This window comes from Dipodomys merriami, unplaced genomic scaffold (assembly GCF_024711535.1).
Source record: "Dipodomys merriami isolate MVZ:Mamm:240054 unplaced genomic scaffold, mDipMer1.0.p SCAF_15, whole genome shotgun sequence".
Taxonomy (NCBI): Eukaryota; Metazoa; Chordata; class Mammalia; order Rodentia; family Heteromyidae; genus Dipodomys; species Dipodomys merriami.
The window spans coordinates 13505044-13524052 of NW_027202826.1; the positions used below are offsets into that span (position 1 = coordinate 13505044).

Consider the following 19009-nt stretch of genomic DNA (forward strand, 5'->3'; position numbering starts at 1 on the left):
AGTGCCAGGCTTGCTTGTTCTTTCTTTCCTTTTCTTCCTTTCTTTCTTTCTTTCTTTCTTTCTTTCTTTCTTTCTTTCTTTCTTTCTTTCTTTCTTTCTTTCTTTCTTTCTTTCTTTCTTTCTTTCTTTTTCTTTCTCTCTCTCTCTCTCTCTCTCTCTCTCTCTCTCTCTCTCTCTCTCTCTCTCTCTCCCTTCCCTCCCTCCTTCCCTCCCTCCCTCCCTCCCTCCCTTCCTCCCTTCCTTCCTTCCTTCCTTCCTTCCTTCCTTCCTTCCTTCCTTCCTTCCTTCCTTCCTTCCTTCCTTTCCTTCTCTTTCTTTCTTCCTTTTTAAAGACAAAATCTTAGCACTGAAGAGCTGTGAAGTACCTGAACATACTGACAGGTGTCCATTTTTTGAACAGGAAAATGCAATTCAAAGCAGGATGGATTACAGATATTATAATATAAACTTTCAAAGGGACCAAAGTGATTTAGAGAAAAAAAAGGAATGGTAAACTTTAAAAATTGCCTGTTTTTTTTTTTTTATTGAAATGCCTCTGTACAACTACATGACGGTAATTAAAAAAAAATAAATAAGGGGCTGGAAAGGTGGCTCAGTGGTAGAGTGCTTGCCTTGCATGCCTGAGGCCCTGGGTTCGATTCCTCAGCACCACATAAGCAAGAAGAAAAAAGCAGGAAGTGGCACTGTGGCTCAAGTGGTAGAGTGCTAGCCTTGAGCTGAAGAGCTGAGGGACAGTGCCCAGGCCCAGAGTTCAGGCCCCACGACCGGACCACCCCCCTCAAAAAAAAAAAAGAAAATTAATTTGAGACATTTTGCCCCTAAAAGCCCTTTTAACCCAAATTCTAATAAAATTAGAAATTTTTAAATTACAAATTTTTTAAATTTCAAATTTTTTTAAACCTGTCTATGACATACTATTTCAACATTAAGGGAAAAATAATCTAATGTAATAACGTAAGGACAGATAAGGGAATCACGAAGGTATTTTAACCATGTTTATTAACTGTAATGTAGTACTAAAATTATAAGTAATAGTGAATGCTTGCATTTGTCAAGTATGTTCAGCAGCCATGGGAAACTCTAAATTTCTCAATTCAGTAAACCTATGAATGTCCACACACTTCAACACTATGACTTTAAATTTTAAAATGCAGTTAGGTTAACATAGATACCCAAGTACACAATCAAATTTTTCATAAGCAAATGCATTGAACATTAAATATGAAGCCCGTATTGCAAAGTGATGGAAGAATATATAAATGTCTAAATTTAAAAAAAAATTGAATTAGGATGCCAGTAGGCAGATCAAGCTTTCCACCTTTCGCAATTTCCTGACTTCTTGAGCAGTTATTTACGTTAATTTCACTGAGAAGCCTGGAGAGATAGGAGAGCACAAAGCAAGCACCAATAAGCAAACCAACATTCTTACCTTAAAGTGAACACAGCCCAGAGATCAGATACTGAAGCTCTACAGAGAAGTCTGTTAGAGCTCTTTGTATCCTCACCCTCCTCACCTTCATTTTCATCGTAGATTATCTGAGACCCAGAGAAGTTCAGATTACTCTCATTCAAGAGTATATTTCTCCCTCGAATATTTTCACTGTTGAAGTAGAACTGTGGTAATAAGGCACGGGTGGCTCATGCCTGTAATCCTAGCTACTCAGGAGGCTGAGATCTGAGGATTGTGGTTCAAAGCCAGCCACGGTAGGAAAGTCAATGAGACTCTTATCTCCAATTAACCACCAGAATCCCAGAAGAAGCACTGTGGTTCAAGTGGTAGAGCACTTGCCTTGAGCTGAAATGCTGAGGGACAGCGGCGCCCAGGCCAGAGTTCAAGCTCCACTACAGACAAAAACAAACAAGAAACAGGGAGTTGCAGACATTCCTGTGATTCTTTTGGGCCCTATAGGCCCAAGGGTAAAAGTGAAGCTAACAATGAGCAAAAAAAGATAAGATAATGTGTCTTAAAGTCTAAGGAGATGAGGTCAAATGCATCTTAGATCAACTGGAAGGCCATTTTCACTCAGTTCCACGTGAGAGCTGTATGTCATAACACATAATAAGGCTATTGCAAAAACAGATTTTATCCAGGTAACACACATAGTTGGAGCAGTCCTTGCCTCACAGAGAAAACAAAAGCCAAAGTTACTTAAAAAACTGTAATAAGTCCAAGTCTTCCATTTCTGTTATGTCAAGACAGAAAAATTAAGCCAACAAGAAACTCAGTGCATACAGAAATTGCCTGTGGGCCAGACCCTGCATCATGCTTTATCAGGATTCTCTCAATTCTTACTAAAAGTCATCTCAATTTGAAAGCAGTGGCTCAAAGTGGTAGGGCGCTCACCTTGCGCTAAAGAGCTCAGGGGCAGCACCCAGGCCCAGAGTTTATGCCCCATGACCAAATAAAAAGAAAAAAACTTTCAAGATTGTGTACCTCTGAAGTACACAGCTTAGAAGACAATGTCAGAACTACTGACACAATTAGACTAAAACAAAGATAGTCCTGGATTGGAGGCCCAGTGTCCAGAGCTTGGATTTCAAAACTGCCACCTAATAAACATCATGATGCCTGGCTACAAGTTTCCTTTTCGGTCAAATGAACAGGTTGAATTACATTATTTAAATTTTTTTCTAGCACTTTCCAGTGCCTCCATAGCTTCGGTTAAATGTTAAAATGACATGCTGTTATGTTATGTATATATATATATATATATATATATATATATATATATATATATATATATACTTTGTGTATATATATTCATAAATATACATATATATATATATATATATATATATATATTCCCTTGTCCTTTTCAGTTTTCCCTTATCAGTCCAAAAAAAAAAACAACCCCCCAAACCAACAGCTATATCTCAAGATAATGGTTAGTATAGTTCTGATTTTCATTTCTAGGAAACTGCAGAAATCTTTTTGAGAGGATAGTCATTGAGGAAGGATTTGAAATCATTATGAAGGAAGGAGCATTGCTTTTTCCCCTATGCTTTTTTTTGATAGAGATAACCACAAACACCACCACAGCTACCGGGGGTTTTCAGTCACATGTCTGAAAGCAGGAGAGATTTTGGTAAGAAATTCTATTTTTTGAGTTAATAGGTTTTTCCTCCTTTAATGCCTTTAAACCATCTTAATTTAGCACACAGTAGAACATGTGCTCCAGGGTAAATTTTTTTTTTACCCTACTGACAATTTATAACATTTTGGTTTGGTCTCGAGTGACTGATTTTGATCAATGCAAAGCGTTTGGACTCTCTAACGAGAAAATATGTATAGTGAAGGGAATATATTTTTTTATCAACCATATTCCCTGGAGTATTTTAAAATATAATTTGCTCTAGACATAATTTAAAATTTTATGTATATACTGTTGAAGAATAATGAAGTAGACTTTAAATCAATTAAAATTTTTGTAAATCTTGCATTAGTTTTAGAAATTCATAAATTCATGCATGTTTTATTAAAGTATATATTCTATACATTTTAATTAGAATTGTATTGTATATTATTTGTAGCATATTTTATATATCATATATACATATATACATTAATAATTTTGCTGTCCTTGATTTTACTTTATTTTTTTATAAGCCAGTTGTCTCATTATACTTACTCCTTTTTGAAATTGTCTAATATATTTTAGTGGAAATTATATAAAATATAAAAATGGGTAACCATTGTGCAATACATGTGTAAATCACAGAAAAAAGTTTTCCAGGCCCTTGGTATTTATATAATTTTTGAAATATTCTTTGTCTTAAGTGTTACTGTTTGGTTAATTGAAGTCATTTTATAGTTTGGCCCTAGAATCTTCATTTGAATAATAATCTTCATATACCTTGTGAGAAATTGCACATGGCTCAGAAAAGAACAACTTGTAAAAACAGTTCTTACTGGAGAACTGAAAATAGAAAGACTTCCAGGCCTGTGATAGGTCAGTGACTCTTGTGTCTAACAATCAGAGTACTGACTCTGTAAACAACAAAAGCTATGTTTGCCTTCCTAACAAAGATGAATTAACTCTAAAAATAATTACAAGGTAATGTACTCCAAAACATTAAAACAATATATCCAAGGACTCAGTGTTACTTATAAATACCTTCAATGTCATCCAACAAGTCTAGCTTTTTGTAAGGGAATACAACTAAATCTAGCACTAACAAAATACAATATTTCTCAACCACTAAAAATTACTAAGAGAAGAAACCGAAAAAAAAAACACCCAAAATGATACTCATAATCAGAGAAACTTTAATAGACTAAACCATCCTGAACAAAACAGAAGGTAAAATTAATAGGTAAGAACTACATAATTTCAATATTTCTGAATTTGGACGTTTGCTTTGTGACTTAAAATGTGGTCTATTTTGGAAAATGTTCATTGCTGCTGAGAAAAACGTGTATTCTGCTGCTGCTGGGTGAAATATTTGGTAGATGTCTGTTAAATCTAGTTGATCTATGCAGTTGTTTAGGTCTGCGGTTTCTCTGTTGAGTTTTTGCCAAGTTGATCTATCTACTGGGGATAGTGGTGTGTCTCCAACATTTACCATAGCTAAGATATGGAACCAACCCAGATGTATGGATCAAGAAAATGTGGTATATATACTCAATGGAATTCTATGCCTCCATCAGAAAGAATGATATTGCCCCATTTGTTAGGAAATCGAAAGACTTGGAAAAAATTCTATTAAGTGAAGTAAGCCAGGCCCAAAGAAACATAGGTCCAATGGTTTTCCTTATTTGCAATAACGAGTATATGTCTGAGACAAGCAGAAACAGTCAGATAAGTTGAAGATAGGTGAAATGAACCCCAAGATACGGATTCAAATGTTTTTTTCTTTCATGTGACTGTTTCTAACACATTTATAAGATTTTTTCTTTGTTACTTTGTATGTCCCTCCCCCACGGTATAACCCCTGTTTTCACTGCATTTGATGTTATAATTTGTGGAGGGGAAAGGAAAAAAACAAATTGTTTAACTAGGGATACAGGTGGACCCATTGCAACAATGAGATGTACAAAATGTTATGTCGAAAAATGAATTTTACAGCTTGGGGGTGGGGAGGGGTGTGGGGGGATGAGGACGGGGGCGGGGAAGAGGGGAGGGGATATGGGAAGGGATAGGAAGGGGAAACAAAGGAGGAGGCAACAATGCTTGATAAGAAATGTACTCATTACCTTGCTCATGTAATTGTAACCCCCCTGTATGGTATTTTCACAATAATTTAAAAAAGTATAATAGTAATTTCTTCCCCAAAATATTATCCTAACAATCTCTACTCATAAAAGTATCAAACGAGAAAATATGTATTAAATATTTATTTGGCAACAAATGTAAATATTCTTATGTATTGTATGTATGTACTTCTACTGTATTGTTAGGAATATTTATTGTTACAAAATCCTTTGTTTATTATTTATTAATGAAATTTATCTTCTTTAAAATACAAGACAAGTGTGTTATTCCAACTCATACTTAGAAATACCTAATGTGTTGACCCACTATACTCACATCTCAGCCTTCTGAGTGTGTGCTAATGATAGTAAAATAACAAAGTAGAAAATATCAAAGAGATAGTGAAGAAAGGAAAAAAAAATATTAATTTTTGCATCTATGTGTGTATATATATATGCAGATTTTAAGTGGCATATAATACTGATACAACAATATGGGATGTGATGTTATGTTTGATACAAGCCTGCACTATGTGATGTCCAAATCAGAGTAATTAATACGTCTACCACCTCAAACATCATTTGTAATGAAACCTTAAAAGACTATTTATGATAAAGGTGAATGGCATGAACCAGCAATTTTTTTTTTTACATTTTTCCATGGTAACATTTCTTTTAAAAGCAGAAAATGAAATGTAGATACAAATGAAGTTTGTTAATATGTGAGCCCTTCTTCTTTCTATTCATATTTTAACCCATTTCCCCAAGTGACATAAAAGTGACCTATGCTTAAAACTTCAAAATTTGGCCAGGTTTTCAACATAATTCTCCCATCTTTCCTTTTTGCCCAATTCATAGTATTTGCCAAGTTAAATCCTCACCTTTCCCAGACACTTGCAGATTGAATGTGTCTCAATCTTCCACATACACAGAACCACTTGGAAATTGATTGAAATGCATATTGCCCTCCGGGGTGTCTGCGTTTGAACCTCAGGTTCTGTGTTTCTAAGGAGTACCTAGAGAGATTTCTGACTTTTCCAAGCTATGACGAGTCCTTGTTATTATTAAAGAAAACAATTTCATATCTGATATTCTTGTCCTGAAGCTTCATTTTCACCATGATCCTCTAAAAACTGGCCACTTTTGAATGAAGCCTGGTTCATAGTAAACATTTAGTTGATGTGTACTATAAGATAATTTAAGGAGGAGGAGGAGAGAATGTGATGGAGGAGGGAGAGGAGAGTACAATACAAGAAGTTGAGGACAAAAAAGGACCCTTTACACAAAGAATCAAGGATAGTAAGATGATAGGTTTTTCTATTGCATTTTTTTCATCATTCTCTCAAGACAAGAAATTACCATGTAGGATTGAAGATGTCATTGAGATTAGAAAAGATTCAATCATTGTTCCATTGCATTGCCTTCTAAATAAAGTAAACCAGTAAAGATTGGTAAAGATGACAGACACATAGATAGATAGATGATAGATAGATAGATAAATAGATAGATAGATAGATTGATTGATTGATAGATAGATAGATTGATTGATTGATTTTGGCTTTGTATCTTATGCTTCCAGGGCATTTAACAGTTTGCTATGAAAAAGATGAAAGTTTCTTCTCTTAAGTTAGCATAATGTATATTCGGGACTTCAAGCATTTATCCTTCTGGTGGGAAGGCAGTTATGATCATTGATAAGAGGAAAGCACTTTGTCCAGCCCAAATCCCAATTATTTTTAAGTGAAAATAGATTTTTAAAGTCCTAAGTATTTTCTGGATAAACAGCAGTACTTCAGGGCTATTGTTAGTTTTCATTAGCCCAATGTATGTATGGAACAGATGGTGTATAAGGGGAGGGGAAGGGGGGCAGAGGCTTACTGTTCCTCACATGTGTATTGCCTGCACGTTTCCAGTTTAAATGACACCATGGAAGAGAACAATCATTGCCTAGAACAACTCAATTCTCTAGTTTTATATATAGTCTTGAGGTTTAGCAGGACACATATTTGTACTACTTTTCTTCAATAGTGCTACTTTTCTTTGTCACACTTACATGCACGTGTGTGAGGTGTTCACCACTCTCCAAATGTTTCTTTTACATGAATCATTTTCGTCAGTGGTCTTGCCTCAGTATTAATTCTTAGTTTCTTTTTTGTCAACAATGGTATATGCTTTGTTTTTTTTTTCCTTTCAGGGTTTAAACTTGAAAAGATTGGAGGCCGTACAAGGAGGCAGAGAGGTAAGAACGTTTAAAGGGAGAGGGAGAGGGAAGAAGAGAGAACAAGGTTTTAGTGATGTGTTGATAGCGATTAGTGTTGATTGGGTGATTGGGCATGCATTGAGGGAAATTTTGTGTACATGTGCTTCGATTCATTCTGGTAAATGTGTATTTCTCACATGTGTATATGAGGAAGTGATTATTGCTTGATCCTCTGAAGCTGACGCAAATGAAAGCTTCTGAGAAACTGGATTTCTGTTTCCCAGGGGGCATTGTAAATAAACTTTATAATGCAATATTTAAAATGATGTACAGAGAAATTCACAAAAATCCCCACATTCTATGTATTCTATAACTTCTGGGATTTTTCTCACTCCTGTCAAAGGCTACGGTGCATTATTAGTATGAGGTTGTGCTGGTATGTTAAAAATGTTAAGATTTCATTATTGCTGATGATCACAGAGGCTCTTAATATCACCAAGTATATTGTATGCATTGTGTGTCTTATGTTCTCATTTTCATTTCAACAAGTAAAGACAATATTAAGTAAAATTCTTTCCATGCTGAAAGTATACATGCTTTACTTTTATTATAAACCAGGCTGCTAAGAGGCCTGGGAAGGACAAATATATATTTCAGCAAATCAATAGATATTTTTCTTTTATTTTGCAGAAAACATAAGTTCATTTTTTGGTGATGTTGGTGTAACAAATTTTGGCCAAAAGTGAACATATTTTCTCTCACAAAATGAGCAAATAAATCTTACTGGGTGAACATTTGTGGCTTCTCTTTCCTCATAAAGCATCTATCCTCTATTGAACGCGTGGTATTTGCTTTGCTCCTTGATGTTTTAATTTCCAGTGATGGGTTTTTGTTTTTGTTTGTTTGTTTTTTATTTATTTATTTTTATTTTTGTATTTGGCATCTTAGTAACTGGTAAATGTGTCATTTAGCACTTCTCCCTTTCCTCATTTCCTTCCAGAAGAATCTATTATGTTGGCAGGAAGTGGAATAGTTAGCTTGCATCAGCCAAAGAGCTGCAGAGGGTGAAATATTGACAAATCCTTTGGTATTTTTCATGTTGTAGGAGAGGAGGTAATAAGGATGTAGGCATCACTACAATTGGCATGAAATAACACTCTATCAGGAAGACCTCAGAGCGTTTTACTGTTTGGTGTGTGAGGGTTAATGCTTTTCCTCAGACAGGAGACCAAAATGATCTACTTAGAGAAAGAACTAAACCCATCACCTCCTAATTGAAAGTTCATGGAGCTCTCTCCTGCCACAATTTATCAGTGCTGATCTCAGGCCTTTAGGACACTTTGGTGGAGTCAGCCTCTCCAAGTCACTTCCTCACCCTAGGGAAACTGGAGCTGAGCCCTTAAATCACACACACACACACACACACACACACACACACACACACACACACACACACACACACACACACACACACACACACACACACACACACACACACACACACACACACACACACACACACACACACACACACACACACACACACACACACACACACACACACACACACACACACACCCATGCTGTCTCTAAGCTGTGGGAAATTTCTATCTGATCTTTTATGAAGATTTTGTGAGGCTTTTGTGTTATTTTGCTTTGCTATTTTGGTTTTAGTTATGGTTAAAAAAAAAGTAGTGTCTTAATTAGGTTATTTGAAAATACTCCACAGGTTCTTATTTCCTCTGATTTTATTTTTATTAGAAATGTAGTCATAGGTAATGAACATATTAACAATATGTCTTAGATTTAAAAACAAAACTAATTTGTGTCTTCTCTGATGGTCAGATTTTGTAGTGATTTATCATTATATATGTATATACATATCTATATCTATTTCTATAGATATAGATTGATAGCTCTATATAGAGATATGTAAAGATTATCTATCTATCTATCTATCTATCTATCTATCTATCTATCTATCTATCTATCTATCTATCTATATCTTTATAGACAAGATAGCCTTGATTTGGGATATTATTCTGAGATTCTTGAAAAGAACTGTTAAGAAGGTAAGTTCACCTACACCTTAATTATGGTCCAGTGAAGTCTTCTGTACTTAACATCTGCCAAGCCCTGTGTAGAAAACAAATGTGGGCTATTCACATTCAAATCCACTTTATCTCTTGGAAGCTCTGGATTACTAGGGTATTTACCTCTTGGATGTAAACACTCACTTTTCTCAGGACTTTGAAACCTAGAATATTTTTTGGAAAGAAACACTGGGAGGAACAAGATAATGAGGGGAGGTATGTTGTGGAAACATTCCTGTGTAGTCTCAGTGGAAGATGATCTGTAGACAAAGATGCAATTACTCTCTTAAGTGCCTGATGGTCTCTCTTGCCCAAGAAATGTAACATTTATCTCCTGGGTTTCATTTGGTTAAGGTCTATTGTATACATGCTTTACAAAGAGATAGTGTGCTTCCAATGCATTAAATTTTAAATTCTTACTGCAAAAACCTCTTAGAATTTCTCATTATAGTGCTGACATGATTGATAAAGATTCAATGACAATGATTGCCTTTTAAAATGAATTACTTTGTTTTAGTTCGAATGACAGATATTCCCAATAGGTGTTGATTGATGTAATACTAAGGACCTATTTCCAAATATTTATAAGAAGACTTAGAAGTGCCATTTTAAATGTTCTATTTACTTACTGAGGCAATGAGAACAGAATATTCTTGGAAATTGCAGCCAGCCATAATGCTATTTAGCTAAGTAATAAATACAAATTAAAAAGCTAATTGCTAGCCAGGAAGGCCAGATTTGAACACTATATACTATACAAAAAATATAAATTAAGAAGTTGTTAACTTGTAAATGATTTTTCTGAAGGAATTGCAGATGAGTAACACACAAATCGTTTGTATTAATCTGCAATGGCTAATTACAGATAGTTTTATAAAATTCCAGTTATAGTTAATATAGTTGCAAATTTATAGGTGCATACTCTGTGTATCAATTGAGCAGGTTAATCTTTATAGATATTCAGCTTCTTTAGAAAAGAGAGAATATGGGAATATAAAATGTGACAATTTATTACAAATTATAAGTAAACCCCTTTGGTTATTCTAGCAGTCTTGCAGCTCATAGAAAATCCTCAGTGAAATTTCATTGGGTTAAAATTCAGAGAAGGTATTGCATTTCTTTTCTCAAGAAATTTTTCTCCACTGTGGTTCTTTTATTGTTAAAAACTTAGGTACTCTTAGTTTTCTTAAAAGATTATACACCATTGTCATTTTAAATAGTACATTTTTAAAAACTGAAGTCTGTTAATATACTAAATATTCATCTCTGTGTACATGTGTGTATGAGCTAATTTGAATTATAGATTCAAAAATAATCCAAATGGCAGATTTTCTCTACTTCCATTTTACCACTAAAATGTCCAGATATCAGTAGTTTGAAATTCTTCTTGTCATAAGTCTAAAAATATGTGCTATGTGATTGTAGTCCAAGAATGAAGAGGACTGGTATGGTTGGATATCTAAATCAGTATTGAATATTTTGCCTTAAAAATTCAGAATAATGTGATAAACTAACGTGAGTGACAATGGAACTTTTAGACTGGCTGTCCTAGTGGAATTTATAGAGATCCTGGAACCCTTATGATTATGCACATAAAGTAGAAGTATATAAAAATCCAAGATCACTCTTTTATTCCTTCAGAATATAGATTCCCCAAATGATGAAAAACATAAACAGAGATTGTGTTTGCATTTATTTTCTGGAATTCTGGAGAAAAGAGTAATTGCATACTTGGGTATACATTTTGTTGTTGTTGGTGGTGGTGGGGCTTGAACTCTGGCCTGGGTACTGTCCCTCAGCTCTTCAGCTCAAGGCTAGTGCTCTACTGGTTGAGCCACAGTGCCACTTCTGGTTTGTTGGTGGTTAATTGGAGGTAAGAGTCTCATGGATTTTCCTGCCTGGGCTGGCTTTGAACCACGATCCTCAGATCTCAGCCTTGTGAGTAGCTACGATTACAGGCATGAGCCACCAGTATCCAGGCAAGGGAATCACTTTTAACAACAACAACAACAACAAGAAATATGTGGCTACTAAGCAGAGAGCTAAAAATGGAAGCTAGTGGACCGTTCTTGGAAATAAGCAAAAAGTATGGAATTGCTACTGTTCCCTTAAGGTCTAATACTTTACATAATTTGAAAATTATGGAAAGTAACTTACTTTTTTATACGATTATAGAGTAAATAAAAGTCTTCCATAAGATAAAGATCAGAATTACCAATTATCTTTAACAATTTTCTATGAAACTTGCTTCCAATTGTACATTTTATTTATGAGTCAATATTCCAAATACAGTATGCAAATTTTCCAATCTGGTTCCAATTTTACATATTCCATTTTTGGTTTCTATACAGTTTATAGAATCCAAAATTCTTCTATAACCACAGTGATTGTAAGATACTTTTTAAAATACATGCTGCTAATAGTATTTTCTTATTTCGTTATAAAAGCTAGACAAAACATATTTAAATAGAATTTATAAATGATTCAGTGCTCATATTTTATATGGGTATATGTGCTTTGATAGATTATTGATAAGAAATCAAATATCCTCATTTTCTTCATCCTTTTAAGAGTTGACAGGCAACAAAAAATAAAAGCTCTATTTGCTTATAAATCAAGAATCCGTTGAAAGATATATACTTAACAAGACCATAATAATTGTTCCTATTTCAAAGGGTGGTTGAGAAACTGAATTGAATTAAGATGGGTAAAGCTCTTTAGGCTTGGCACATGCAATTCACGTAATAATTGTCAGGAGTTGCTATTGTTGGGTGTATCTTCTGTCTGATTTTCTTTCCTGCACATTGCTTCTAATGGAGCACTTTGTGCGTCATATTACTTTATGTATTGAATCTATACCATTTGTATATATGGTATATAGTATACATATACATATGTATTGTATATGTGTGTATATATATATACAATATACATGTTGTATAATATCTATACCATGAAATCAAAGATATCTAAGTCAAGTCTATCTCTTAATGGGATTTCACATCACATTCTAGTTGAATATAATTTGTTCTGGTGGGGAAACAAAATAAGGTTATACTGGACGCCAGTGGTTAAGGCCTGTAATCCTAACCACTTTGGAGGCTGAGATCTGAATTCTGCAGTTCAAAGCCATTTCAGTTTGAAAATCTGTGAAACCCTTACTCCAATTAACTAACTGCATTCCAAAAAAGAAAGAAAGAAGGAAAGAAAGAAAGAAAGGAAGAAAGAGAGCAGGAAGTGGAGCTGTGGCTGAAGTGGTCCAGCACTAGCCTTGAGCTGAAGAGCTGAGGGACAGTGTCCAGGCCCTGAGTACAAACCCCAAACCCTTCACAAAATAAATAACTATATATCTATATATATACATCTATATAGATATATCCTTACTTTATGCAATATAGTTGGGAGAACAAGACTACATTTCTAACTCAGTGCAGTTTACAAAAGGCCGTGACCAGAGTCTACAGGGTTTGTCAGCTATTTTGCACATCCTCCAAGTGATGTGGATGATCTTCAAAATGGATTTGCAGCTTTCCTCTGTGCTTGGAGCCATTGGCTTTCCAAGGATCCACTATAAGAAAAAAAGGCTGATTAAGTAAAACTAAGCTTATTCTATCTACTTCAGCATAACAAACACATCCAAATTTAATGATATTAGTTGCTCTTTTGGAAATGTTGGACCAATCACAAACAGTAGATAGGTAGCCGCAGATGTCCCAAGAGAAGCAGAGACAATGAGAGTGAAAGGGAAAGAATGATAAATAGGCAACAAAATAGATTTACATATAAAAAACCTATCACATAGCGTCTTGTACATCTCATTGTTGCAATGGGTCCACCTGTATCCCTAGTTAAACATTTTGTTTTTTCCCTCCCCCTCCACAAAGTACACCAACATCAAATACAGTGAAAACAGGGGTTATACCATGGGGGAGGGACATACAAAGCAACAAAGAAATCATCTTATAAATATGTTAGAAACAATCGCAAGAAAGACAAACCATTTCAATCCTTATCTTGGGGTTATGTCAAAAAATGAACTTTACAACCTTGGAAGGGAGGGGGAGGATGGAGGGAATGGGTAAACAAAGGAGGAGGCAAAATGCTTGATAAGAAATGTACTCATTACCTTGCCCATGTAATTGTAACCCCTCTGTATAGTATTTTCACAATAGAAAAACTTATTAATAATAATTTTAAAAAAGAAGTTTCAAAGTAGATTTGATAGACAAATATTGTGGGAAAGCATTCCAGTTTACATAGGCAGAAAATTTGCATTAATAACAAATAAATAGTATGTTTAGCCCGTGAGCTGCATTTACTTTGCAACCAGAGACCGCGGAATGCAAACTAAGAGACAGCTGTGCTTCAAGTAGAATGGTTTCAATCAGGCTGCCAAGGATTTCCAATTGGACCTTCGGCCTGACTCCCTTACTCTTTCACTGCCCATCTCAGAAAAGACCACGAGGAGACAAAGTCTGTTGATCAAAAAAAAAAAAAAAGAAAGAAAGAAAATCAATAGCCTCAATGTGATGAAAAGAAACACCTTCTCCACAAAGCTGCTGCAGGTCTCCTGAGGTAGGTCTTGCAAGATGATGTTATGGAGACAATAAGGCAGATTTTTCTGGCATGATAGGTTTGCCCAGCAAGGAAAAACTGAATGGAATTTTCAACTTCCAGGTTCTAGAATACAAAACATTTTCCTCACTTATATGTTATTATTTTTAAACAGCTAGATATAAGTAAGAACTTAAGAGTTTTTAGAATGGATTTTGCAAGGAGTTGAAGATCAAGAAAAACGGCAGTAGAAGGATGTTGACTTTTTGAGCAACATACATTTTAATGTCTAAATATAAGGAACATATTATTTTTAGGTTCAGTGAAACCTTTTATTTTATAAAAGCAAAAAGGTGTCCATTTCCTCCCTTATATCATTCTTTTTGTTTGTTTGTTTGCCAGTCCTAGGGCTTGAACTTGGCCTGGCACTGTCCCTGAACTTCTTTTGCTCAAGACTAACACTCTACCACTTGAGCCACAGCACCACTTCTGGTTTTGTTTGTCTATGTGGTACTGAAGAATCAAACATCAAACCCAGAGCTTTACGCATATTAGGCAAGCATTCTATCACTAAGCCACATTCATCACTTTTTTTTTCTTGTGGTACTGGGGTTTGAACCCAAGGGTCATTTAATGTTCTTGCTTAGATAGTGCACTACAATTTGGGTCATGCTCTAAGCCTGCATATTGCTGCTTATTTGGGAGGTAGAGTCTCATTGAATTTCATGGACATTCCTGCCTGAGCTTGCCTCATATTGAGAGCTTCTAGATCTCAGCCTTCTTAGTAACTAGGATTATAGGTATAAGCAAAGAGCACCTGACTATATTTCATATTTAAATTGTCTTCTTAAATGATAAAAGTTTATTTTTATTCTTGTTTTCATTTTGTATGCAACTGATTATATATTTGCTTCTTGCCCTTTAACTATGCCAATTAATGGAAAAGGAAAATACTAATCCAGATGGTTGCACTAATTCAAGCTTCTTTCATCAGAGAAGTATTTATTCATATCCAAATGAAGGGAACTCTGATGAGTCCTTTCTTAATTACTAATAGAAGCTAATTGCCACATCAAAGATACACAGAAAGAAACATTTTCATTGTTTTGGTACTTATCAATAACTTAGTAGGAGAATTTCTTTTCCTTTTGTGCTTATATTTCCATGTAGTAGAAGCAATCTCTCTGTAAATCATCTAAAATTTTAATAACTGTCAATGCTGATTAAGGCACTTAATTCCTGTAAATCTACAAAAGCCACTTTTCTCTAAAGAACTTGGCTGTTCATCGTTCCCAGCCCGACAAAGATCTTCACGTCTCCCTTCCCTGACCCATTTCCTTCTTGGAAGGTAGTTATTTGTTGTTATTATGTTCATGCTCTATCCTTATGCCACTTTGAGCCAGTTCTTTGACCTTAGCCCTAAGACTGCTCAATGGAGAATGAGAGCTCTGGTGAATTCTGTGATGATCCTTGATCACAAGCTAAGGTACTGGGCTGCAGTCCCTTGTAATTCTTACATCCCCAGGGTTCAGAAGACTGATGATATTTTTCTCAAATAAAGACTGAAACATTTCACTGTACAACTGGACGTGGACTAAGAAACCTATTCATAGGGTGTGGCTTCTTTCTTTTCCTACTTTCCATGAACACTGAAGAGTTTTGCTGCAGAAATATCAAGATTATTTCTACACAATTGGAAATACTGAAAAAAATATGGCATATAATACTGTATTATTGCTTCAAATGTGAAGTAGTTCTGAATACATACTTTGACCTTAGGAACTTTTGGATAATGGATGCATTTCACTATACAAAACTAGAAAGACAGGCTCCTATTAGCTCTACAGTACAAAGAATTTGATTTAAAATTTGGTAAGCTTCAGAAGATAAGCACTCAACGTGCATGCATTCATAAAAAATACTTTACAACAAACTTTCGAAATAGCTACTGTTATCTTTCATTTCAAAGATGATAGAGCAAAGCCAGGAAGAGTTTAAATAAATCTGCCCTGAATCTTAAAGTTAGGAAGTATTTAAACTGAAGGTAAACCCAGATCAAAATGTCAATAGTACCCTATGACCTATAAGGAGTAAATGAAATGACAGAATACCACTTGAGAGTGAACTCTTGACATTTCTCAAGAGAATTTACCATTTTCACTCAGTACACATTCATATTTCCTGTTTTTACACCCATTTCCTGATTTATTTTAGTGATCAGTTTGCCATGGTTTTTGCTTTGCTAGTAATTGATTATGAGTCTAGAAATATACTTAAGATTTAGGCAAAAAAGTGTCATGTATTCATCTGTGGAAACAATTTCTTGGTCTTTTGGAAATTGGAAAATAATTATATTCTTCTATTTATCTATTATATCATATGGTCATTCTAGTTTGTGTAAACTAGTCTCTGTGCATTGGCTAACACTCTCTTCCCTCTGGCCATTTCCAATTGTTTGTCTCAGCTATCTAACTCTATAGTTAGATGAATCACTTCCAATTTAAGACAGTATGGTATAATTTCCCCTGGTTATTCCCCAAGATTCAATTATCATGTTTGGCAAGAAGAAATAGAATGTTTTAAACCATGTCTTTTGTTTAGTTCTTCTTTCTCAATTTTTGAATTTTTCTTTTGAAGGAAGAATAGATTCATGATGTATCATGATTAGGAAAGACATTAAGACGTGTAGTTAAGGAAGGTACACAATTAACACTTCTTTTAGACTAAAGTGTGATTGCTTCTGTGTCTAGTTATATAACACATAATCAAAATATGAATGTGTGTTAGCAGTCTGAAGTTGACAAATTTAACAAATGAAACTCGTGGGATGAGTTTTAAGACTTAGAACACAATATGTGTACAATGTACTCGCCTCCTCCTAAAAATAGAGAAATGGTTCATGACCCATTTCTGACTTTCAATTACAGCCTGTCACAGACTTAGTTGCTTTGTCTTTTGACAAGTTACACTTACTAACTTATTAGCTGTAGTATACTTTCTGAGAATAAAGTTCACCTAGAATATTGAGAGTGAGTAGTACCCAGTTAAAAAAGCAGCAAGAGTGCATTCAGAGATACAAGAAATAGAGAATGATATTTCAATTTCTCCTTATAAAGGTTGTTATTAATTTAATTGAATGACATTTGACAGGGTAGAACAGGTGACTCATATAAAGAGTGGTTTAAGAGGTAACAGCAAACTAAAATGATTGTGACTAGTGTATGTAAGACCTGAGAAGTAAAACAAAAAAAAGACAAAAACAATGGATACCTGGGTGCTAGTGGCTCACACCTGTCATCTTAGCTAATCAAGAGGCATAAATCGGGGGGTCACTGTTTGAGGCCAATTTGGGAAGAAATATTACAAAACAAAACAAAAGAAGCTGGTTTTCTGGTGAACACATGCCATTCCAGTAGGATGGAAAGCCTAAAATAGGAATGTAGGCTGGCCTAAGCAAAAATGAAGACTATCTTAAAAATTATCAGAGTAAAATGGGCTGATGCATAGTAAAAGTATTGCATCCTTTGCCTAGTAAGTAATAAAATCTGAGTTCAAACCTCAGCGCTGCCAACAAAACAACAACAAAACAAAAAAATAGATGCTACCTGAAGAACATATTAAGTATTCATTTTTTAAATGAGTAATTCATGGACACTTTATGAAGAACTCAGAAAATAGACTAAAAATCCTGAAAATGATTTATGCATTACTGGAGCCAATGCTTTCAAGAAGCTTATGAAATGATTTGTGATAAATACATGTTTTGTAGACAGACATAATTTGATACAAAAAAGCTTATTGGATTAATCCTCACCCAAGGAGTAATTCTGTACTAAGAGTCAATGTAGCTATGTCAAGTTGTTATGGAGAAAGAACCGAGTTCTGGGCATCTGCAACAAGTTCTGACCTTCGCTCAGCACTTGTGAGACTGGCGAGGTTGCCTACGCCATTTGTACCTCAGTATCTTTATTTAAAAATAAGATTACTGGTGCATCTTCATTGTCAGGATTGCTATAAAGAAAATTAAGTTTCACATGGAAAAATAATGATCTCCGTGTGTTCTGTACATAATAATTCTCAGGAAGAAATCTTTCAAATAGTTTATATTTGTTATTGTCACTACTATGGTAAATTAGAAAAAGGATAGCAGAGAGCCCTTAGTCTAATAGGATTTACCCAGTGCAGCATCTTAGGTGGAATGTTGCCCATTCGAGAGAAAACACCCAGGGAATCCTAGTTGCAAAAATGCGCAAGTGGGGAATAGTCCTATTATGTTTGTTTCATTGCATTGTGATTATTTCCATCAGCTTGTCATATAGATAGCCCATTCCTAGAAAACAGGGGTTTGTTCATATACCCACACAACCTTGTATGATTTCTATTACCTCCTCTGTCCCAACCCTCATCCTTCTAATTCATTGTGTTGACTCTTGTTCTTTTCTGGATGATTGAGGTGGACATAAGGAATTCACTGCAGTAGTTCCTGTCACATAATATGTTTGTTATTCTGTTTGCCTCTCCTGTATTTAATTGGTATATTTTGGGTTCTTTATAAGCAAATATACAAATAAACAAATGTATTTAATAACTCCTATTCTCATTAGATCCCATCTGAGAAAGATGCTAATGATTCATGACTACTTTTAGGTGAATTTGAGTTGTAAAAAAAATTGAAAAAGAAAAATAGTTTTATGCATAATTTCTTGGGAGAATTTTTTTTCATGTGGTTGAGTTATTTTTAAAGTGCCAAGTTTCATGATTTTAAATCTGTTGATCTAAGTGAATTTTAAATCGTGTGGGCTATTGCTCATTGGGGCTAATTTAACTGGCTAAATTACCCATTTTCCTTCATCAGGATTAAATTATGCGAGGTCTTCAGGTACTCATCACTTCCTTCTAATGTGAACCCCCTGAGCTGGAATTCCCTTTGGAATAAATAAAGTTGATTCAGGTGCAGAGAAGTTTAATGGA

At 34.8% G+C, this 19009-nt stretch overlaps 1 protein-coding gene across 1 annotated transcript in view; it reads left to right on the forward strand.

The window, feature by feature from the left end:
* Nucleotides 1-19009, forward strand: part of Ccser1 (coiled-coil serine rich protein 1) — a 706759-nt gene that overhangs the window by 462537 nt on the left and 225213 nt on the right. The window contains exon 10 of the mRNA XM_070022282.1: nt 7386-7430. Coding sequence (XP_069878383.1) covers nt 7386-7430 — 45 coding nt within the window. The remainder of the gene's footprint in view (nt 1-7385; nt 7431-19009) is intronic.